We start from the raw sequence: 25,510 nt of genomic DNA, 5'->3' as shown, positions 1-25,510 counted from the left end.
ACTAGTCTCCCAGTTCCTGCTACTGAAAAACATCCCCACAGCATGATGCTGCCACCACCATGCTTCACCGTAGGGATGGTGCCAGGTTTCCTCCATACGGGACGCTTGGCCTTCAGGCCAAAGAGTACAATCTTGGTTTCAAATCAAGTTTTATTGGTCACATACACATGGTTAGCAGATGTCATTGTGTGTGTAGCGAAATGCTTATGCTTCTAGATCCGACAGTGCAGCAGTATCTAACAGGTAATATCAACAATTCCACAACAACCTAATATCTAACAATTCCACAACAAAACCTAATACACACAATATAGTAAAGGAATGGGATAAGAATATAAAAATATATGGATGAGTAGTGACAGAGCGGCTAAGACACAAAAGATAGTGTAGGATACAGTATAAACATATGAGATGAGTAATGCGAGATATGTAAACATTCTTAAAGTAACTAGTGTTCTGTTTATTAAAGTGGCCAATGATATCAAGTCTGTAAGTAGGCAGCCGCCTCTCTGTGCTAGTGATGGCTGTTTAACAAACTGATAGCCTTGAGATAGAAGCTGTTTTTCAATATCTCGGTCCCAGCTTTGATGCACCTGTACTGACCTCGCCTTCTGGATGGAAGCGGGGTGAACAGGTAGTGGCTCGGGTGGTTATTGTCCTTGATCTTTTTGCCTTCCATTGACATCGGGTGTTGTAGGTGTTCTGGAAGGCAGGTAATTTGACCCCGGTGATGCATTGTGCGGACCGCACCACCCTCTGGAGAGCCCTGCGGTTGTGGGCGGTGCAGTTGTCGTACCAGGCGGTGATACAGCCCGACAGGATGCTCTCAATTGTGCACCTGTAAAAGTTAGTGAGGGTTTTCGATGACAAGCCACATTTTCTTCAGCCTCCTGAGATAGAAGAGATACTGTTGCGCCTTCTTCACCACGCTGTCTGTGTGGGTGGACCATTTCAGTTTGTCGGTGATATGCACACTGAGGAACTTAAAACTTTCCAACTTCTCCAATGCTGTCCCGTCTATGTGGATAAGGGGGTGCTCCCTTTGCTGTTTCCTGAAGTCCACGATCATCTCCTTTGTTTTGCTGACATTGAGTGAGAGGTTATTTTCCTGACACCACACTCCGAGGGCCCTCACCTCCTCCCTGTAGGCTGTCTCGTCATTGTTGGTAATCAAGCCTACCACTGTAGTGTCGTCTGCAAACTTGATGATTGAGTTGGAGGCGTGCATGGTCACTCAGTCATGGGTGAACAGGGAGTACAGGAGAGGGCTGAGAATGCACCCTTGTGGGGCCCCAGTGTTGAGGATCAGCAGAGTGGAGATGTTGTTTCCTACCTTCACCACCTGGGGGTGGCCTGTCAGGAAGTCCAGGACCCAATTACATGGGTGGGGTTGAGACCCAAGGTCTTAAGGTTAATGATGAGTTTGGAGGGTAATATGGTGTTGAATGCTGAGCTTTAGTCAATGAACAGCGTTCTTACATAGGTATTCCTCTTGTCCAGATGGGATAGGGCAGTGTGATGGCGATTGCATCGTCTGTGGACCTTTTGGAGCGGTAAGCAAATTGGAGTGGGTCTAGGGTGTCAGGTAGGGTGGAGGTGATATGATCCTTGACTAGTTTCTCAAAGCCCTTCATGATGACAGAAGTGAATGCTACGGGGCGGTAGGCATTTAGTTCAGCGGGGTGAACTAAGTTTTCCTGATTTGGAAAGGCACACACCTGTTTATATGATGAGTTTGACCAAGGCCCTTCTCCCCCGATTGCTTAGTTTGGCCAGGCGGCCAGCTCTAGGAAGAGGCTTTGTGGTTCCAAACTTCTTCCATTTAAGAATGATGGAGTGTTTTTGAGGACCTTCAATGCTGCAGACATTTTTTGGTACCCTTCCCACATCTGTGCCTTGACACAATCCTGTCTCGGAGCTCTACGGACAATTCCTTCGACCTCATGGCTTGGTTTTTGCTCTGACAAGCACTGTCAACTGTGGGACTTTATATAAACAGGTGTGTGCCTTTCCAAATCATCTCCAATCAATTGAATTTGTCACAGGTGGGCTCCAATCATTTTGTAAAAACATCTCAAGGATGATCAATGGAAACAGGATGCACCTGAGTTCAATTTCGAGTCTCATAGCAAAGGGTCTGAATACTTATGTAAATAAAGTATTTTTCATTAAAAAAAAATCTAAACCTGTATTCGCTTTGCCATTGTGATATTATGTGTAGATTAAGGAAAAATATTAATTTAATCCATTTTAGAATAAGTCTAACCAAACAAATATTTGGAAAAAGTCAAGGGGTCTGAATACTTTCCCAATGCACTGTAAACATGCTCAATTGTGTCAAATGATATTATTCCATTACAAATGATAGCCTTGGGAATTGCTCTCAATCAGTACAGACATTATGGCAGAGCCAGACGTTCAGATCTCCTGTTCGGCATCGAAGAAAAACAAATTGGTCTTAAAATGTTGTCATACATTCATCGATTAGTAGTTTTTGAAAGAGAGACGGGAAATTCATTAGGCAAAGGGCCAAGCAACACACAATAAACCCAATTGTCATTATACCCCCTCGGTAATGTACTGCTGTATTTATTCAAGTCCACCTCCTTTATGGAGAACGATTTAATTATCATTTCCAGGATTCCTGGCAAGGCTTCGACAATCAGCAGTGTTTCTGGACTGACTACAGTCTCGCCAGACAAATTAATGTTTATGGCTAACCACATGGCTTTGTACACTAGAACGTGGAGCATTGCTCCTTATAAGGCTGGTATGTATATCAATGTGGAGCTTGATTGTGTACATGGAGCACTACCAGGCTGCTAGACTTGCCTTAGGAGGTTAGGCAGGTCAGTTGTACTAGCTAGGTGCCAGTCATATTTGTAGGGAGCTCCATGATATCACCTGACAGGTTATACAGTATGACCGTGGTAGATGTAAAGCAGGAGAGAAGTTCCAGTTGTATGTGTCTCTAATCCTACTGAGGTGGCGTGTCATGGTAGGCCTGTGTCTTATCTCACAGTAATGACTCCTGGCACTCAGCAGCAGTAGAGGCTCCGTTCTCCAGTGATGGTTTAAGCAGCTGTGAGGCTGACATCTCCAGTCCAGCGCAAGGGCTTCTCTCTCCGGGAACTCACCCCAGCTAGGCTGGGCTGGGATAGGGAGGGCTAAGGCCGGTTTAGGAAGCCATGCTGCCAAAGAGATCTTAGCCCTTCTGCACTTTTCCGTATGCGTTCTAACTCTTCACACGCGGCCCCTCAAACGACGACCCAAGCCCGTCATGCAGGTTACATTTCAGCTGGGTGATATATGGTTCATCTGATCCCAGTGCCTCAACCTTTCCATCAGCTGCATCCCAAATTGAAAGTTTCATAGATATCCCACCCTCCTCTATAAGCCATGAGAATATGCCTTTGTGTGGGTGAATTTTATTGTTTCTCCCATTTTTACTTTCTATTAAACCAAAATTGATACTTTGCGCACAATACATTGAGTGGCGTGGCCATGGGCAGAAGAGCCTGCTCAGTTTTTCAGAGGCAGTGAGAAGCTCAGTCTTTGGTTAGCAGTAAGATAATCTCTCTACAGAAGAAAGTCCCCTGGTAATACCTGTCTTTATCAATAATGGAACTCCTCTTGTCCAATAATGGAAGCAGAGTGAAGGCAGAGAGGAGATTCTCCCCCAGCTCTTTTGTGTAGATGAATCTCATCCATAACAGGGAGCCATGTTAAAGGACGTGGTAACTGATGGATTTAACTGTCATGTGACACTGATATCTCTCCTTTAACACGGATCCTTATTATTTATTGTTTTTATTAGAACAGGAAGTAGACGCCATAGGACAGGAAGTAGACACCATAGGACAGGAATAGATCATGGAGGGCTGCAGCACTGCTAGTTTTAATCCTACCTTTCTAATCAGAAATTGTTTCAGACCTGGGAAACCAGATGAGTGAATCAATCAATTACTGCGATCTATTAACTACCGGGAAGAGAAGAAAATCAGCGATGGTGTAGCCCTCGTGGACTGGATTTGAACATCCTTGCTGCATATGTGGTACTGTAGTCTGACCAGTGATGTACCGCTCTCCTCCTCCCTCAGGTCATTTGGACTAGTTGTGGTTCCTGAGGCCCTGCTGTCATGAGGTGGCCGGAGGGGGTTGTGAAGACCCCGCCCTGGATAGGAGTCGGACCCACCCTCCTGGCTCTCTCTCTCCTCCTCACTTGTGTCTCCAGCTTCCTCCAGCCACTGCCAAGAGTCTTCCTCTCCTTCGAAGGTAAAGAAATGTCCTGTTTACTCCAACAGTGAATCCCTAAGCATCGGACAGACATGTCCTCCATCTAACCCCTCCATCTAACCTTCTCCAGAAATCCCCTAAAGCATTACCGCAGGCTTAGTCTCATCCTGGTCTGCTGTGTTTTACCACAGCTGTGATGAACTTACAGAACACAACGAAGCTATTAGTTTATGGTGTTAATGGGTAACATATGGTCATCCAGAGGATGTACAATCATCTTCGTCATTTTGAACTAACAAGAAAATACTATATAATTACCTTCTCTGCAATGTCTGATATTGTCACGCCCTGCTCTATTTGGTTAGGTCAGGGTGTGATTTGGGTGGGCATTCTAGTTTTTCTATTTCTTTGTTGGCTGAGTATGGTTCCCAATCAGAGGCAGGTGTCTATCTCTGATTGGGGATCATACTTAGGCAGCTTTTTTTCCACCTTTAGTTTGGGGATCTTGTTGGTGTGTAGTTGCGTTCTGCACTGCATGTAGCTTCACGTTCGGTTGTATTTTTATTTATTTTTTGTGTTCATCAAATAAAAATGATGTACGCTTACCACGCTGCACCTTCGTCTGATTCTTCCGTCAACGAACGTGACAGAGATGAGGTCATCTCAGACATTCCCTTAGATGTTTGTGTTTGATTGACGTTTAATCAGTGTTCTCTGCCAGATAGTGGGAGGGGGGCTCTAAACTTTATAGTACCCATGCTGCTTAGTCCCTGTGGGACTTAACATTGTCATGTTCTTGGTTTGGGCCTGTGAGACCCTGAGATCGTGGTTCCATTTTCCGTTCTCTTCCATGTCATGTCAGGCGAGCCAGAGCCGTACATCTGTGAGATTGTACTGTACTGTGTCATGACTGACTGCCCTGGCTCAGCCTGATCCTGGTCCTGGTCCTGGTCCTGGTCCTGGTCCTGGTTCAACTTTAAACGCACACAGTGGATGGAGGCACTGTTTCCTTTCCCTGGGATTGTTGTTACAGCCTCTTGGTTTGATTCTGTTTTATTTAATTTCCTTGACACATGATTGGATGACTTATTAACCCTCTGAACTAGGAAGGAGTTTGCGGGGGAGGAGGCTAGAGGGGTTGTTTCTTGTTTCTCTAGCTTTCAGGAACCAGCTACCCCTCATAAGTGGTGTAGCTGTACACTGGTGTTGATGTTGTACAGCAACTGCTGGGTATGTTTGATTATCTTTCAGTACCTCCAGGCTGATTTATTTTGTCCAATGCAGGAAAGACTGTGGCTGTGCTATGTCTTTGTTGCACATGTGTCTGTGCGGCGTCTGAGTGCTCAGACAGTGTGAAGAGGTGTTGTGACTCATTGTCTCTGGAAAGGCTGTGATATTCTGTGGTCATCTTTTTCCTTGACTCCCAGCACCTTTCTCTTCCTCTCATTGGCTCTCATCCTCTCTCCGCCCCTTCTCTCCTACTGTCTCTCCTTTCTCCTTTCATTTGATGACTTTCTCTCTCCTCTCCCTCTCTTCTTCTCTCTGTGTTTCTCTGTGATTGTCTTGAGTGCTGTAGCCCAGCTGTCAGACAGAGACAGGCAGTGAAACGCCCCACTCAGCAGAGCTGCTCGCAGACAGGACCCAGGCTGTATACACTTGTCTAGGGGATGTGTGGAGCATTAGGGGTGGCTTGGAAAAAGCCTGCTCGCTCACTGCAAACAGACCAAACCACTCAAATACCTCTGTAGCTTTTACATACAACCACGGTAGGCCTATTCACTCCTGCCCTGTTAAAATGTCTGACCTCCATGATTCACGGTCAACATGCTGGAAATTAATCTATCCCTGATGCTGATCATGTGATTGGTTAATCCCTTTTCCATGTGTGGATTTGATTTGTCCCCATTTCCTGCTTTAGTTCGGTTCTATTGTATCCGAGTGAAACGTCAAAGGGAACTATTATCAGTCAAATAGGTTCTAAAGTGGTTCTTGGTTGGGTAGCTCTGGTTTTGTGGTGGACCGGTAGTAGCTTGATTTATTAAAAACAAATTATTTGAAAAGTCAGGTGTGTGTATGTCACTTAGGATGATCTATGTAGGTGCTTCGTTCCCTTGGGACTCATCGGATTGAATTAGTGTGAAAACAGAAGCGGAGGGGATTTGGCAGTGACTGGAAGGGCATTTCAAGGTAAAGAAAGGATTGGAGATTTGATTGTGAGCCAAGGTTTCAGGTGCTGGTTAGCTTCCATGCTGTGATTTTAGAGCTGTCCGGGATGTTAAGCACAGGGGAGTTGAGCTGAACTGATCTATGTTGGTGGAGCTGGAAATCCTTTTCCGTTGGGGCGGACAGGCTCCGTATTTCACCCTGCATTCAGTGGAGCTTCTGCCTGGGAGAGATCCAGATGTAGGGAGTTGGAGACTCCTCTGACCGAGGGAGAGGACTCTTCTCTCAAATAAACTCCAGTGTGGACGTCCTCACTGAGGGAAGTATTTAGGGTACCAGGGTGGGGAGAGGAGAGGTACAGGGCCCAGAGAGGGTAACATGTGGGAGGTCCAGTCAGCAGCAAGTGTAAGGGTGTGTGTCAAAGGTTCTGCACTGGAGGCGAGATATACTGTAGTTCCCTAGAGTAAAGACTCTTTATTATTACAGCCTAAACTGACTAAACCAAAAAAGAGAAAATAAACTCTGGGAGGAGACTTGTGTCAGTACACAGTATCTCACTCTCTTTCCCTCCCTCTAGCTACCCATCTTTTCTTCCCTCTCTCCTGAAACTCTAGCCGAGGGTAAGGCAGGTTCACGTGGCTGAGTGAGTCAGCTCGCGTCTCCAGGAGAAGTTGCCGTCACTGACATTCCTGCTCCCTCACACTGCTTAATCTTGTCTTGGAGAAGCAAACGCAACGCAACGGGACGGCAACCAAAACACAATAATAAACAATGAGAAACGCAGGCCCCAGAACGCAGCCCTATATAATAAACAGTCAAATACGTTTCAGTAAAGCTGGAAAATAAATGAGGGGGTTCAATTCTTAGCAAAAAGCATTATGGATTTAGTAGCATGATAAGAGATTTGTTTTAACTTTTGTTTTCAATCACTTATTTTCCCCAATATTTAGTCTAGCGACCCCTTTCATTTGACATATTCCAAAACACAAACTCCATCTGTCTCAGTGAAAGTTAAAATAATGAATAGCGGACCACTCCGAAGTCTGTGTTTTGTCAGCCACGGATAAAATAAGATAAGGGCCATATTTTCCCATGAATCATTAAAATGTGAGAATGGTACAAATCCCAGGACTAAGGACTGAATAATAAACCACTAACAGTGTCTTATAGCTTTCTCTGAGCAGGTGAGGTGTAGATTAGACTGGACTAGGTCTAATCCTAGGCCAGGATTCAGACAAACACAGAGAAAATGTAATAAAATATTTGTCTGAATCCCGGGTTAGGATTACCTAGTCCAGTCAGATTTACACCTCACCTGCTCAGAGAAAGCTTTTGGGATTTGGAGCCCTAGGCGTCGTGATTTGATGGCTACTACTACCACCATCTCTGTCATGATCTACAAGTCAAGTGCACTGCGATGTCGATAATCTGTGTTTATTTAAATCCCTGCCATAGATTATACGGAGAAATGTTTCAATTTCAACTAAAGTGGAAAATGAATCTGGGTCTGGTCCAGTGGTCACATAGCATTGTCCTTTCTCAACCTGATTCAGTGACATAGGTGATATGCTTTTAATCAGAAACAGAATTCACTTTTCTGTCTTGGCTTTTTACTCCGCAAAATATACTTTTGAACATACAGTATCTGGATTTCATCTCAGTTTATTTGGCCAAATTGCTGAGCGTAGAAAAAAACGTTAGATCATCAGTTTCTTGGTCAGAAAGGCTCATGCCATGTTGATACTTTCTGTTGTTTGACCCAGGTGAAACATTTCTGCCAGTGAGTTTACAAGCCAATACGACAACGTTTTAGCCCTGATCTAATTGTTAGGAGGCCGTATTAACGAGTTGCCTGCCCAGGGCTATGGCTGTATGGTACTTATCACACATCTAAGGCTGTCTGTATACGGTCTGGTAGGGTGATTTGGGTTTTGTTTCTCTCTGGGTGATTGTGAAGAGGATTCTACACTAACGCAGAGGGTGTTGAGAGTCATGGTCACTGTCACTGCTGACTCGGGGTGGCTCAGGGTGTGTGCTGGTCTTTGTTTAAGATGTCATTAATGTCATCTGTCCTGGTAAAACACTGCGGTCAGGGTATCACTGTGTAAATGAGGCTTACGAAAATATACAAGTATTTGGATGTAAAAAAAAAAAAAGTCTGTGTATATCTATGTGTGTTTCAGCAGGTGTCTATTTGAATCCTTCTGTCTAGTCCTTGGTAGAGAGCCTTGGTCGCGTAGCTGTAGTTTGAGACGTGTGGGAGATTGATTAAGATGGTGTTCTTGTAATGCGTGTTCCCTCTCTCTGGGAGCTACTCCTGTTCCCAAACCCTGAGCGGAACCAGACGTCACACACACACAGCCGTCTGTCTCACAGCCTTTCACCATAGAACGGATGCTCTGGTTCCACAGCTTCCTCAGATGAGTTCCTTCTTTTATCATGCGTCATTAGAATCTCCTCCTAGCCGTCATTATTCCTAAAGGATGACTATCAGGAGGTCGTCCAACTGTGAAGTATGTTTATTTAATTGTGGGATGGTGTGTGGGTGTGTGCGCATGCAAATTCTTCACATTTGATTACTTTCTACTTTTCCCTGAATCACCATGGAAACTGACAGTTTTTTTTTTCCGTCCCTCTTTATAAAACAAATTGAGGCTCTGAGCTGTTAAGTGAATATTTTGAATACTTCAAGGTATCCTGAAATGTTTGACCCCTTTCAGATTTAACTCTAAGACTCCTCAGCGTTTTACTGAGGAAAATCAAGAGGTGCATTCAGTGGAATTGAAACATAGCCAAGGTAAAACATTTTCCGAATTCCTACGTGAAGGACTCATTTGGAAGTTAAACAGCAGAGCCTTGCCAATGTAACATTCACCTCCTGTAAGATAATGTCTCAAACTTTAAATCTAATGGGAAGGTCTGAGCCAGTGGTTTGATGTTCAAGGTTTTATCCTTGCCGAACCTAAATCTCAAAACCTGATCAAAAATCGCCTAACTTGCCCCAGATCTCATGATAATGTGTTCTCAATGGGCTTTTGTTTTCTATCCCTGACCCCTCTGCAATCACGGGGCCTGGATAGGTCAAACAGACCGCTACCTGCATGGTTGTCAGCAGGGTCAATAGGAAGTCAAAGGTCGTCAAAGGTTATAGGCAGGGCTGACGCGGGGCAAAAGTGGACCAGTGTGTCTGCATTAGTGCTCAGGGGCATGGAAGTAAAGTAAAATGCTTATAATTTCACAGAGCATCCCATATCTGCTTTACACTATTTTTCCCAGAGTGCATCTAAACTTGTAATTTGGAACATAATTTGCCTTTGAAGTGAAATCACAAATCCGTGATGGTATGCTCCAGGGAGTTCAAGGCTATACAAACCAGTGACCTGTCATTACTGTCGACAGAGAGATGTTTAGACATACAAATAACCAGGCTGACTGGGGTCGTTTTTTGTGTGGTTGTTGTTTGTGTCTCCAGGCATGTGTCCTGTTGCTAGCCGAGCTAATTGATTGAGTTAGAACCTGGACATTCTCCAGTGAAAGTTAGCGGGTACAGGCTGCAGCAAAGCCTACGGCTGCTGTGTTTGCGGACAGGGTTTGACAAGCCTTCTGTCAGTCATACCTTTTCTCTCCTTTCTCCTCCTTTCTCTGTCTCTGTGTTTTGACATTCCTGTCTTTGACCTTGCCGCCCCAGATGAATGTTTTAGTGTTCATCCCGTGCACCGTGTTGAAAGGTAATCAATGGCCATCAATATGGAAGAGACGGTATCTTTCTGGAAGATGCACAAGGTCAAATGGAAATGGTGACGGTTGGTCTTTGGGAATTTAGGCTATTGATTCAGTGAAATGTATTCTCAACGTTCTTTTTCTGGCTTTTTTACAGATGTATCATTAAATATGTTATCTTGCACACAGAACTATTCTCATACTGGCTTTGAGCTTAAGTGAGTTTCGAAAGAAAAGGACATGGTTCTTTAAATAATAAAATGGAAAAGGCTAAATTAACACAATTACATACAGTGCTTTCGGAAAGTATTCAGACCCCTTCCCTTCTACATTTTGTTACGTTACAGCCTTTTTGTAACATGGATAAAAAAAATATAGAAACATCTCATGGATCTACACACAATACCCCATAATGACAAAGCGAAAACTGTTTTCTAGTAATTTTTGAAAATGCCTTAAAACTAAAAAACGGATATCTTATTTACATAAGTATTCAGACCGTTTGCTATGAGACTCAAAATTGAGCTAAGGTGCACCCTGTTTCCATTGATCATCCTTGATGTTTCTACAACTTGAATGGAGTCCACCTGTGGTAAATTCAATTGATTGGACATGGTTTGGAAAGGCACACACCTGTCTATATAAGGTCCCACATTTGACAGTGCATGTCAGAGCAAATACCAAGTCATGAGGTCGAAGGAATTGTCCGTAAAACTCCGAGACAGGATTGTGTTGAGGCACAGATCTGGGACAAAAAATGTCTGCAGCATTGAAGGTCCCCAAGAACACAGTGTCCTCCATCATTCTTAAATGGAAGAAGTTTGGAAACACCAAAACTCTTCCTAGAGCTGACCGCCCAGCCAAACTGAGCAATCGGGGGAGAAGGGCCTTGGTCAGGGAGGTGACCAAGAACCCAATGGTCACTTTTACAGAGCTCCAGAGTTCCTCTGTGGAGATGGTTGTCCTTCTGGAAGGTTCTCCCATCTCTGCAGCACTCCACCAATCAGGTCTTTATGGTAGTGTGACCAGACGGAAGCCACTCCTCAGTAAAAGGCACATGACAGCCCGCTTGGAGTTTGCCAAAAGGCATGTTTTTGGGGATGTGTTTTTCAGCTGCAGGGACTGGGAGACTAGTCAGGATCGAGGGGAAAGATGAACAGAGCAAAGTACAGAGATCCTTGATGAAAACCTGCTCCAGAGCGCTCAGGACCTCAGACTGGGGTGACGGTTCACCTTCCAACAGGACAACAACCCTAAGCACATAGCCATGACAACGCAGAAGTGGCTTTGGGACAAGTCTCTGAATGTCCTTGAGTTGCCCAGCCAGAGCCCGGACTTGAACCCGCTCGTACATCTCTGGAGAGACTTGACAATAGCTGTGCAGCAACGCTCCCCATGCAACCTGACAGAACTTGAGAGGATCTGCAGAAAAGAATGGGAGAAACTCCCCAAATACAGGTGTGTCAAGCTTGTAGCCTCATACCAAAGAAGACTCAAGGCTGCAATCCCTACCAAAGGTGCTTCAACAAAGTACTGAGTAAAGGGTATGAATACTTCTGTAAATGTGATATTACATTTTTTTTCATTTTCAAACATTTCTAAAAACAGTTTTTGCTTTGACATTATGGGCTATTGTGTGTAGATTGATGAGGGGGAGGGGGAAAACTATTTAATCAATTTTAGAATAAGGCTGTAATGTAACAAGATGTGGAAAAATGCAAGTGTTCTGAATACATCCCGAATGCACTGTATTCACTAACAATGGAACAAGGCTCAGAGTGACTCTTTTGGAATAACTTTTTATTATACCAGTGAAAATGTTTGTATTTTATTGTTGGGATCAATGACAAAATGTGAGTTATTTTAGCCTTTTCGAGGTCAAGGCCCTTTTCTGACATCTTGGTCATAACATATCGGTTTTGAGTGAAGGTTCAAAGAAACTGCAGGTCTGTGACCAGTTATTACTCTCTGTACCCTCACCAGTGGTGTAAAAAGTACCCAACTGTCATACTTGAGTAAAAGTAAAGATATGTTATTAGAAAATGACTCTAATAAAATACTACTTGAGTAAAAGTATTTACTATTAAATATACTTAAGTATCAAAAGTAAATGTAATTGATCAAATGTACATAAGTATCAAAAGTATAAATCATTTCAAATTCCTTATATTAAGTAATCCACACCGCACCCTTTTTAATTGACGGATAGCCAGGGGCACACTCCACCACTCAGACATCTTTAAAAACAAAGTGTTTGTGTTTGGTGAATCCGCCCGATCAGCAGTAGTAGGGATGACCAGGGATGTTCTCTTGATAAGCATTCACAATGTAACGAGTACTTTCGGGTGTCAGGGAAAATGTATGGAGTAAAAAGTACATTATTGTCTTTAGGAATGTAGTAAAGTAAAAGTCGTCACAAATAGTAAAGTACAGATACCTAAAACGACTTACAGTAAGTAGTACTTGAAAGTATTTTTACTTAAGTACTTTACACCACTGACCCTCACCATAATTCAACAGCACTGAGATGAACGTTTGATCTGCATGATGTCAGACAGGAAATATAGACTTTTTAATCCAACAAAACAAAATCTCAACATGTCATCTCTGCCCCATTCGCCTAAACTTTTCTCAGCCTTTGCTTCTCTTCCACCTCCACTAATAAATCGGAGAATCTCATGGCCCAGTACTGTCTATTAAACCTCCTCTACACGTGACAGTTTCAAGTTTTATTAGTCGTATTTACGGGATACACATGATATACACCGTCCAACCAAATCCTTACTTGCAGTTTCCTTCTCAACAATGCAATAATAAATAATGGAAGATAAGAATACGAACGTAAAGTAAATGACTCAGTAGAATAGAATAAACAATTTAGCTTAAGTATAATACAAGAAGGCACATTTTATAGTCCAATATTGGCCCTCCCTCTGGTCTCATGGGGCCTGTAGTCTGCACAGTAAAAATACATTGATTTAGTATCTGCGGGCGGGGTGAAGGAGTAATTTGAGGACTGGTTAGGTGAAAGGTCATGAGAGGCCCTAAGGGGGGGTTGGTGGGATGCTGTGTCAGGTGAAGAGGCCAGGTGCTAATTAAGGCTAACGCTAGCTAGCGTGATGGACAGGTTGGTTTGCGTCTCCGGTTTCAGACTCCTGGAGGGGATATTACCCAATGCTGCTGCAGCGCAGGTCATCCGTGTAACGAAGACTGCTCTGACGCTGGTGCTGAGTAACCTCACCCTGCAGAGTCTTAGAGAACCACACTCACTGCCAAGGAGAAAGATTACTCTATGCCCTCGTGTTCTACCCTTGTGTCCTACGTAGTGAAAATGGAGTGAGAAATCAATGATGGGGAGGTCATACTAAAGGCTAATATGAGAATAGTCATCCTACATATGACCATGAGAGTCCCCTGACATTATTCACATTTTACATTTACATTTACATTATGTCTGGAGACTGCTAGATAATGCAGTAACTTACAGAAAATGGTGGGAAGAGGATGATGACATTGGATGGGATGAGAGTTAGTCAGCCGAGCAGTTGTCCCTCTTCCTCACAAGCAGTCCCTGTATGTCTATGGAGAGGAGTGTGTTGATGCTTGAGCGGTGAGTTTGTGTGCTCCTGCTCCTCTTGCCTGGCCGAGAATGTGGTAAATGTCAGACAGACGGACAGCCAGACGACTCTGTCGCCCTGCACTGGCCACTCTGGGACTCTGGGTGGTCCCTCTCTACGGGGGGGACAAGGAGGAGACCATGCTCTGGCACGATACCCAACCCGTCCCCTCTGCTTTACCTGCCTATATACCACCTGCTATAACACTGTATGCTGTAGAGGTACTATAGGCTAGGCCTATATCCCCATGGAGATGGAAGAAATGTCCTCGTGCCGGTCAGCGTCTCCAGAGCCAGACCGAAGCTTTGAGTTGCCAGGATAAAGGTTGTGAGTGGCGCAGTATGTGTGAATGTACCAACATTGTATTAGAGGAGTGTAGCCATGCAGAACTGCCCCCAAGGAGATGTGGCATTGTCCTCACAAAGAGCACCGACACTTGGCAAGAGGTCTAAAGTCAGACGTTTATAAAGAAACCCACTCCATCTTCAGTGGGTACGTGAATCAGGGGGCGGAAGTGTACTAAGCCCATGCTTCAATATTTATCAAGGCGAGTGATTGGGATCCGACAAATCCTGCCCCTGAAAACAGTGGAACACAGGTCCTAGTCGTTGAAAATAGACAATGCCCCATTTGCATGTGGTTAATGAATTCATGATGGCCTTTGAGGGTGCGGCCCATTTTGAAAAGGCCTGCATTGAATCTGAGACACAAAGGGAGGTTTGTGATTGGCTGCCTGCCCAGCTCTGGTGTTAATGGGGTCTGAAGACCTCTGGGCCTTTGGCTCTCAGACACTGAGGTAGCCAACATACAGCAAGAACTCACACTCCACAGGCGTAGTTAACCATTTAACCTAGTCTAGCTTTTAAGTACTCCTATGAGTAGAGCGGATTAAATCTTGGTTGAGTAGACTTGGTTCTCTTAAACTTCAGCCCCAGATGAGCCTTGGCTTGAACCATCCTATACCGTGTACGGCATCCATATTAGGATGTTGTCCGTTCACACAATGCCGTAATCCTGATCCTTTGACACCTCTCCTGCCTCTTTGTGCACCTGACCCTGCCTGGACACAGCTGGACTACAGGTGGCTCAGTACAGCCTGAGTGTCAGTCCCCAGCTGGTGCCCCCCCACAAAGGGAGAGTAGAATGAGCCTGTCAGGGTGGCTCAGTGGGCCGACCAACACAGACTGCTGGCTCCATATCCTAAAACCCGATCTTGGGGGGGACCCACATATTCATCGCTCTTGCAAAAGCCAGACGGCGTACTTTCCAGCGGCGCTGAATCTGTCTTTTTACAATTCTGCAATGTGATAAACTGTTCCTTGTATGGCGAGCCAAACCTAAAACACCACTGGCTTGTTTACTGGAGGGGATCATGGTGGAGGCCCACTACTTTGATCAGCCTAACAAATGGGAGAGTTAGTCTGTCATTCCGTGTTATGGGTTTTCACTTCGCCGGAGGGAAACTTCTTATTCTCTGTGGTGGCACCATTCCCGTCTCCCTCCCCTTAACTCCCCCTCAATGTAATCACAGCACCATGAAACAAGACAAGGCCTATCCCATCTACATTTATAAAATTATGAAATGAACACTGCAATCTCTTCCATGATTTTAATTACAGTAATACCATCATGGGCGGAAGGACAAGTCCCTGCTGCTGCCCAAATCCTTCACTTAGATTCTACAGACTGACATCACAACTGTTTTGTTCCTTATGGACAGTACTATGTGGCATGCAGGACGGTTGTTGCCTTTCTCTGCTATCCTCCCTTAGTTTACAGAATACTTGTTTATAGGGAATGATGATCACGGCTTGTAGTCTGGTCATGTCATCAGATGTTCCTGGTGGGTACATTTTAGACTGGATTAAAAGTCTGCTGTCTTAAACAGATTTGCCCTCCGTGCAAGGTTCACTGGACAGGGGATCAATGCAAATGTGAATCGAAAGTGTTTAATAAGCTGATGAAATATAGATCATCTGAGAACCTGCTGTAATGTCAAGGTGAATGTGTATTCATTAGGCTCATTAGTTACATTATCACCATCGAGGAACTCTGACCTGATGTCTTGGGCGACCGCTAGTATGGATTTATATCTGGGTTTTAGTCTTGCATGCGAAATATGTAGTCTACTCCACTCAGACTAGATAACATCTGCAGTTGCTCTGCGGCAGTGTATGACCACGCGAAGCCCGCAACCCACCACTAGTCTTAAATATTGAATGACCGTTGTGGTCTCTTGGCCCCTACAAAAGGTTTTTGTGCCGCTTCCGCTTGACCAAGCTCTCACAAATGAACCACTCTTCAAAGGGACTAGAGGTATTACTGTGCGCTCACCTGTAGCGGTCGGCTGCTCTGCAACCTTCAGTCCACTACATGGATGACCGCTCCTGGTCAGAACGCTATTCCTGCACAGCGGAGCCCCCATGGGTGAACGCTCACAGTCAAAGTGAACTCCGTAGTCCTAGCAGGAGGCACACGGGGGAAGGTGCGGCCCGCCTGCCCACATAAATAATAGACTACCCACAATCCTCTACTGAGTCCTGCTCTGCGTTCTCCTACTGCGGGCGTGTTCTGTAACGAGGGCAGAAATGTTTTTGTATCCTGTCCATGATGCCTAAACAACAAGGGATACGCCATTTCATCCTCAGTCATCACCACAGCAGCTCAACCTACATACCAGACCTCCCCAACGTCTTACTGTCAAGGGTGGTGTCCTCACATTTTACGACCCCCTGAATACTTCAACCGAGCCAATAACATTGACCAACATTCTTACTCATTATGTTTAACAGTTAGAGCCAGTTTTTTTCCTCAAGCCACATCTGAGTGAATCCAGTCTACATAAACAGCACCATCGATAGCAGACTGGACAGACAAGGACAATTTAGCCAATTATATCCACAAACACTTATGACATACTCAGGATCTCTGCTGGTGATGTCATCATAGTGGAATGCAGGCTAAGCCCATGACTAATAAATATTACTAAAACCTAATGGATTTATAATTCATTATGATGAGAGCATATGGGAGCTCCCATTTGATATCTTGGTTTTCAATAAACAGTACCGAACTCATCGTAAGAGCATGGGTTTGATTGTCAACCCAATGATTTATATGGTAACAGACCGTACTGTACATGTACCAGCCACTGTCCTCAAATGCTTTAAGGGATACTTCTGGGACTCATTATTACTGATCTATGACAGCCATTATATTGTTTACGGTTTGCTTTGATTACATTTCCCCAGCCACGTATTAATGTTATGGCGTCAAAAGCTTAACTCGTCCCACAAGGATGACTTCCGATCCCATCAGGTCAAAGGTTAATGGGTAGTAGAATAAACATCCACAGACTTGCCTGCCACCATCTCTCTTTGTAAGCCGATCTCATTATAAATTAGACGCATGTTGAATTGTGCAAATCCCATGTATCTCAGGCAGAAAATGGTGGAGAAGCACTTGAAGTGAGTCTTCATGTTTTCTTCAGAGAGTGCAGGTGCGGTACACCAGCGGTTATTGTGACATTTTGAGAAGGCTGTAATGCGTACCCAGGCATGACTCCTGTGTTCCCTGCTGGGGTCATGATGAGCAGACAGACACTGGATCCCTGGTATGCACCAGAGGCTATGCTCGCCTCACAGAGGATCAGCTGGGCGGCGGGGTCATGTGACGCACGCCTGCCGCGCTGTTTCCCCCCAAAACACTGGACTTAGTTAGGGCTTCCACCCACGGTAGGAAACATGAAAGTCTCCAATTCCTCCACTGAGAAAACAATACGGAGTTAATGATAATAAGTTATTTCACCCGGGCCGCCTCACCCCACACCCCTCTGAACACTTTGTTCCTCTTGTGGAATGTTCCAGAGGGACAATATGGATAGAATCAGACTGTACCAAGAGCATTGACTTTAGCGGGGTTTCCGGATCCACATTGAGCAGAGCTACAATAAACCCTACTGTAAACAGGAATCATTAAGTGAGAGTCAGCACCTTTTGCTCCAGGAAAAACAGAAGCAGGAGACCGCAGGCTTGTAAACTGAACACTCCTTTCCCTCAAGCATAAGAAAAAGATCAAATAAAACCCTTTCCAAGAAGGTCTTTACATCTCTCCCCTGCCTACTTATTCTGGAGGGATGTAGGTAAGAGTGGTTTGGAGTGAAGCATGGTTTTAATTAGTTCTTACAGTTACTCCTTCACCCCTGGTGGCACGCCTGGCTTCCCTGATCTCTGGCAGAGCTGCTGTTGAACATCTGTAGCCTGATGAGCCGAAGGTTTGAGCTAACCTAATATCTCCCTGAGCCCAATGCGATGCTATTTCCTCAGCTCTAAAGCTTTGGACACGTGATCTTCTCCTTTTTCCAGAGGTTCTCTTTGTTAAATGCACATTGTACTTGTTGGAGTTTGACAAGGGGCTTCGTATTAGATTTGAGTCTGGCGGAAACAAAGTATTGTGTGTGTGTGTGTTGTTCATTAGGCGCTGTGAGATAATGCTCATGCCTAAAGTTATACATGATACACCAACCGACTGCTTTGTGCTTTTTTAACAATATCGCCTAAGTTGATTTCTCTACATATGATTGGGGCGTAGGATATGAGGATGCTTGGGCCTCCCGAGTGGCACAGTGGTCTAAGGCACTGCATCGCAGTTGCTAGTTGTGCCTCTAGAGATCCTAGTTTGCGTCCAGGCTCTGTCGCAGCCGGACGCGCCTGGGAGACCCATGGGGCGGAGCACAATTGGCCCAGCGTCGTCCGGGTTAGGGGAGGGTTTGGCCGGCAGGGATGCCCTTGTCCCATCGCGCTCTTGCGACTCCTGTGGCGGGCTGGGCGCATGCACGTGTACAGTGTTTCCTCTGACACATTGGTGTGACTGGCTTCTGGGTTAAGCAGGCTTTGTGTCAAAGAAGCAGTGCGTCTTGGTTGACTTGGGTTTCGGAGGACGCATAGCTCTCGACCTTCGCCTCTCCCGAGTCCGTACGGGAGTTGCAGCGATGGGACAAGACTGTAACTATCAATTGGATACCACGAAAAAGGGGGGTAAAAGTTAAAAAAAATAAGGATGTGAGGATGCTTATAGAGTTATGTCAAGATCAATAGAGTGAAGAGGTGTGGGAAATGGTACTTATTCATGTAAACAACTCTAGTGCTGTTGCTGTATGGAATAAAGGTAAACACACATCCATGATCAGAAAGAGAGGCGGAGGGGAGGCACTGGAAAACAGCTTTCCTTCAGGATTAAAGGGGCTCGACCTCAAAAGCAATACTATTGAATAGAGTAATGAAAAGTGATTTTAGCCTGGAGGCCTGAAGGAGAGCACAGCCAGCCTGTTTGTTGATTAGAGAGAGAAGACAAAGGAAGAAGGATCAACTTGCTCTCAACTCCTCTATTCCTGCCCTCTGTCAATAGTGATGAATATGCATGAGCTTGGCATAGACAGTGAAGGCCTTTGATGGTTTGGATGGAGAGCTCTGGACGCTTAGAGACAGAGGACGTTTACTTCTTCCTTCTAGCTTTAGGACAATACGGGCTTTTACAGTAGCTGGTCGGTCAGAGACAACCAAGTAAATGGTTTTTCCACAGATTTCTTTTGCTCACCATGACTGTCCAGTGTTCATAAAGTGTCTGGAATGTTGTGTTGTGTGGAATCTACTGCATGCATTGCAAAACAAATGCAATCACCTTCTATGCACTTGTTTAGTCAGTGTTAGCTGACTTGGTATAGTCCTGCTGTAAACGCTACAGATTCCTCCTTATTTCCCACCATAACATTGTCTGTTTGTATCCCACAGACCTGCAGGCCTCCCAGACGGTGGAGTACTACAGTCTGTCAGACAAGGCCATGGACTACAGGATCCTGTTGATGGATGAGGACCAGGACAGGATGTATGTAGGCTGTAAGGACCATGTCCTGTCTATGGACATCAACAACATCACCCATGGGACACTCAAGGTGAGGTCCTCTGAACAGTCCGTTAAACTGCTAAGATTTTCTTTATAGCATCAGGGAAACGTTTAGTTGATCATTGTTTGTTGTGAAAGTATTGTAAGTAGAGACTGGATATAGCAGGATACTGACTTCATCTGCCTTATAGTATGATGGTGTGATGACTCATAACTCTCTGTCCGACACCAACATGAGTTCTATTACTTTCCATCCTATTTATCAAACTCTCACTAAAGGAGACAAAATGACCTTGATCTCATTTAGCTTTCCTTGCATGTGGCAGATCATGGCTGAATACATTAGGCTAATTATACAAGAGCAGTAATGGTGGTAATTAAGTTAAAATAGAGTACATTTTATATGCTAGATCACACCCATTTCATGGAGCAAAATATGACATATATTAGTGGTGCCTGATGCAGCTCTGTGATTCTGTAACATAAGTTCCATGCTAATTGTATCTCTGTGTGCAGTGAGGGAGCTATCCTGTCTATAACTGACAGGCGCGAAGAGCAGAACAGATGGGAATGCATTTAGTTTACCCCAGAGAGAGCTGTAGCACATCCATTTGCAAAGTAATTGCCTGATACGTTCCCAGCATTAGACCCTTCAAGCTCCTCACGGGATTGGAAATATAGCGTTTACTGGAGACAAGTTATCATCATGATTGGGAAGTCACTACAGTGAAGAGCATCCCTATTAGGAAGTCACTACAGTGAAGAGCCTCCCTATTAGGAAGTCACTACAGTGTAGAGCATCCCTATTAGGAAGTCACTACAGTGTAGAGCATCCCTATTAGGAAGTCACTACAGTGTAGAGCATCCCTATTAGGAAGTCACTACAGTGTAGAGCATCCCTATTAGGAAGTCACTACAGTGTAGAGCATCCCTATTAGGAAGTCACTACAGTGTAGAGCATCCCTATTAGGAAGTCACTACAATGAAGAGCCTCCCTATTAGGAAGTCACTACAGTGAAGAGCATCCCTATTAGGAAGTCACTACAGTGAAGAGCCTCCCTATTAGGAAGTCACTACAGTGTAGAGCATCCCTATTAGGAAGTCACTACAGTGTAGAGCATCCCTATTAGGAAGTCACTACAGTGTAGAGCCTCCCTATTAGGAAGTCACTACAGTGAAGGGCATCCATATTAGGAAGTCACTACAGTGTAGGGCATCCCTATTAGGAAGTCACTACAGTGTAGGGCATCCCTATTGGGAAGTCACTACAGTGTAGAGCATCCCTATTAGGAAGTCACTACAGTGTAGAGCATCCCTATTAGGAAGTCACTACAGTGTAGGGCATCCCTCTTAGGAAGTCACTACAGTGTAGAGCATCCCTATTAGGAAGTCACTACAGTGTAGAGCATCCCTATTAGGAAATCACTACAGTGTAGAGCCTCCCTATTAGGAAGTCACTACAGTGTAGGGCATCCCTATTAGGAAGTCACTACAGTGTAGAGCATCCCTATTAGGAAGTCACTACAGTGTAGAGCATCCCTATTAGGAGGTCACTACAGTGTAGAGCATCCCTATTAGGAAGTCACTACAGTGTAGAACATCCATATTAGGAAGTCACTACAGTGTAGAACATCCATATTAGGAAGTCACTACAGTGTAGAACATCCCTATTAGGAAGTCACTACAGTGTAGGGCATCCCTATTAGGAAGTCACTACAGGGTAGGGCATCCCTATTAGGAAGTCACTACAGTGTAGAGCATCCCTATTAGGAAGTCACTACAGTGTAGAGCATCCCAATTAGGAAGTCACTACAGTGTAGGGCATCCCTATTAGGAAGTCACTACAGTGTAGAGCATCCATATTAGGAAGTCACTACAGTGTAGAGCATCCCTATTAGGAAGTCACTACAGTATAGAGCATCCCTATTAGGAAGTCACTACAGTGTAGAACATCCCTATTAGGAAGTCACTACAGTGTAGAACATCCCTATTAGGAAGTCACTACAGTGTAGAGCATCCCTATTAGGAAGTCACTACAGTGTAGAGCATCCCTATTAGGAAGTCACTACAGTGTAGAGCATCCCTATTAGGAAGTCACTACAGTCACTACAGTGTAGGGCATCCCTATTAGCAAGTCACTACAGTGTAGGGCATCCCTATTAGGAAGTCACTAGAGTGTAGAGCCTCCCTATTAGGAAGTCACTACAGTCACTACAGTGTAGAGCCTCCCTATTAGGAAGTCACTACAGTGTAGGGCATCCCTATTAGGAAGTCACTACAGTGTAGGGCATCCCTATTAGGAAGTCACTACAGTGTAGAGCATCCCTATTAGGAAGTCACTACAGTGTAGAGCATCCCTATTAGGAAGTCACTACAGTGTAGGGCATCCCTATTAGGAAGTCACTACAGTGTAGAGCATCCATATTAGGAAGTCACTACAGTGTAGAACATCCCTATTAGGAAGTCACTACAGTGTAGGGCATCCCTATTAGGAAGTCACTACAGTGTAGGGCATCCCTATTAGGAAGTCACTACAGTGTAGAGCATCCCTATTAGGAAGTCACTACAGTGTAGAGCATCCTATTAGGAAGTCAATACAGTGTAGGGCATCCCTATTAGGAAGTCACTACAGTGTAGGGCATCCCTATTAGGAAGTCACTACAGTGTAGAACATCCCTATTAGGAAGTCACTACAGTGTAGGGCATCCCTATTAGGAAGTCACTACAGTGTAGGGCATCCCTATTAGGAAGTCAATAGAGTATAGAGCATCCCTATTAGGAAGTCAATACAGTGTAGGGCATCCCTATTAGGAAGTCACTACAGTGTAGGGCATCCCTATTAGGAAGTCACTACAGTGTAGAGCATCCCTATTAGGAAGTCACTACAGTGTAGAGCATCCCTATTAGGAAGTCACTACAGTGTAGAATATCCCTATTAGGAAGTCACTACAGTGTAGGGCATCCCTATTAGGAAGTCACTACAGTGTAGAGCATCCCTATTAGGAAGTCACTACAGTCACTACAGTGTAGGGCATCCCTATTAGCAAGTCACTACAGCGTAGGGCCTCCCTATTAGGAAGTCACTACAGTGTAGAGCATCCCTATTAGGAAGTCACTACAGTGTAGAACATCCCTATTAGGAAGTCACTACAGTGTAGAGCATCCCTATTAGGAAGTCACTACAGTCACTACAGTGTAGGGCATCCCTATTAGCAAGTCACTACAGTGTAGGGCATCCCTATTAGGAAGTCACTACAGTGTAGGGCATCCATATTAGGAAGTCACTACAGTGTAGGGCATCCCTATTAGCAAGTCACTACAGTGTAGGGCCTCCCTATTAGCAAGTGACTACAGTGTAGGGCATCCCTATTAGCAAGTGACTACAGTGTAGGGCATCCCTAGTAGCAAGTGACTACAGTGAGTGAAGTTTGTCAGTTTGCTTCAGAGTTTGTTTATTTCTGTTCAATATGTTCTCTTCCTTCTTTCGGCTCCACAAGCTGTCCCTGGTTTCTGGGTTTTAAAAAATTCCCAACTTTCCAAGACCAGGATGTGCAATGGTCCCTAATGAAGCTGTTTTCTGTGTTTCTCACCAGGTGTTTTGGCCTGCATCTGTTAGCAAGATTGAGGAATGCCAAATGGCTGGCAAGGACCCCACGGTAAGAACACTTACACTCAATATGTAGCACTAACCGCTAACTAAATCCACTGAAAGTCATGTGTGATGCTAACCGCTAACTAAATGAATGAACACACTATACTGATGATGTCTCTGGTCCTTCTCCATTAGCATGTGTTAGCATGTGTTAGCATCCTGGGTTCCAAACACGTGGGGCTGCAGATGTGGAGTTGAGGAGAGTCATTGACTCCTGGCATTCCTTATGTTAGTTGATAGACGAATGAGGCATAGCACTGCTCAAATCCACCCAGAGAAAATAAACAAGCATCAAAGCAGTATGCTAACTACTGTGACTGACAACAGATCTCATAACCTGTCCTGATCCCTTACTGCAACTCTGTTGTATTAGCATATACAACATCGACAACCTCAAAACAGCAGCTGGTGATTCAGTTTTCTGTAACTAATTAGGCTGTTTTGCATGTTAGGACAAAAATTCTGTTTTTGTTCCATTGTTTTTAATGGACTGTTGGCCTGTTTTTATTTGGACTGCGACTTCAAAGGCATTCATGTGGTGTACTGTTATGAAGCTAGTAGTCGTAGTTAGTAACAACAGCCACCTTGGCAGAGAGCTGCGGTCTTGTACAGTACTAGAGTGTAGGACCATAATCTTGTACTGTAGGGGTAGAGAAGAAGCTGTTTCCAGTCAGTGGAGGGTGATTAGTGCTGCCTAGAGTCACGGCTCCAGCTCTGTGGACGCCTCTACTCTGCCATCCCTCTCTTTCTCTTTCACAGCCCTGCCTGGTCTCTCTATCTTGCAGTCTCGGCCTCTCCCCTCTCTCTCGCTTTACTCTTACTGTCTCTCTCTACCTCTCACTCGCTCTTTTTTTCTCTCTCTTTCTCTCTCTCTCTGTTTAAACAACCCTTGTCAGGTTGTTATGCTTACCCTCCCGATGTGTGTATATATTCAATTCCTCCTTACGATAGAATCCGGGGTCACCGGGCCTCCAGACTACGACCACACATTGTTAAGCACTGGAGGATGGCATTTGGGAGAAATATTCATTTATTGTATGTATAAAAGCTTGAGATAGATTAAATCCATGTTTAAAAGTTCCCTCGCTGTGTGATCCTCCCTTAAAGGCCATCAGCCGGGTTTTAAATCCCCTACTACAGTTGCTCTGGCTCTGAAGGGGGGCTGTGGCTGGATAGTTAACCCAAGCAAGCTCTGGGACATGATATTAGTTCATATGTAAATCTGCTATTGGATATGAGCAGACAGTGGGGGGCGTAGAGTTGATGGAGGGTGTCGTCTGAAGGGTGTTTATCTGCTAGGAGGAGAGGGTGAGGGAATGAAAGAAAGAAAATGAAAAAGCGAGAGGGAATGAAGGGTGTGTGATGTTGGACGTATCATTGTTTTTCTCGGCGGAGTTGGTGTGCGGAGTGTGAGCGGACGCAGCTGCCCCGTTTCCGTGGGGATGGCCAAGTTCCTAACGGCTCCCTGGGTTCTCCTCCGCTGACTCGCTCCACGGTCTGAGTTTTTATTACCCACAAAGCCCAGTGCTCCGGCCACTCCCACCTCGTGCTGAAGAGGGAAAGATCTCGATTGGGTCTGTAATCAGATCACAGGGCTGTAAATACTCAGCTCTGGACTATATAGTATATACTCAGCTCTGGAGACGGGGCTTTGACGAAATATCACTTCACTGTTGACACCCTTTTTTCCACTCTACCAGTGCCAGGGAGCAAACTGGAAATAGCTATTATGATTGTACTTAATGACAGTATATAAGTAGCAAGTGAGGAAAGTTGGAATAACATTGGTAGCTAACCATTTGGAACTGTGTAATTGCTCTTTATGAAGCATAGGCCCTGACCAATCACAACTTGGCCACTGTTAGCTTTATGACCTTCTCAACAATTGCAGTCTGGAAGTATTTTGCTGTTGAACATGCAATATTGCATGATAGATTGATTGACTGATGTATGGATACTTTGGTGATTTCATACATTTACTAACCAATTTCCTCCCCATCTCTCTGCAGCATGGATGTGGTAACTTCATCCGGGTGGTCCAGCCGTTCAACAGAACCCATCTGTTCATCTGTGGGAGTGGTGCCTACAGTCCTGTCTGTGCCTTCATCAACAGGGGCAGGAGACCAGAGGTTAGTATGCTCCTTGACTTATAATCAGGCCATGACAGCTTTGCTATAGTTCACCTACAGTACAGTCTCTACCACCATATTCTCATACAAAT

At 44.7% G+C, this 25,510-nt stretch overlaps 1 protein-coding gene across 1 annotated transcript in view; it reads left to right on the top strand.

Moving 5' to 3' along the window:
* LOC129865076 (semaphorin-3C-like) overlaps window positions 1–25,510 on the top strand; it is a 45,872-nt gene that overhangs the window by 1,994 nt on the left and 18,368 nt on the right. The window contains exons 2-5 of the mRNA XM_055937548.1: window positions 4,101–4,275; window positions 19,526–19,686; window positions 23,231–23,293; window positions 25,299–25,418. Of these exons, the coding sequence (XP_055793523.1) occupies window positions 4,140–4,275; window positions 19,526–19,686; window positions 23,231–23,293; window positions 25,299–25,418 (480 nt within the window). The 5' untranslated portion in view covers window positions 4,101–4,139. The remainder of the gene's footprint in view (window positions 1–4,100; window positions 4,276–19,525; window positions 19,687–23,230; window positions 23,294–25,298; window positions 25,419–25,510) is intronic.

This window comes from Salvelinus fontinalis, chromosome 11, assembly GCF_029448725.1.
Source record: "Salvelinus fontinalis isolate EN_2023a chromosome 11, ASM2944872v1, whole genome shotgun sequence".
In the NCBI taxonomy this organism is placed as follows: Eukaryota; Metazoa; Chordata; class Actinopteri; order Salmoniformes; family Salmonidae; genus Salvelinus; species Salvelinus fontinalis.
Note: the sequence above shows the minus strand (reverse complement) of the source record. Positions and strands in the feature narration are given on the sequence as shown.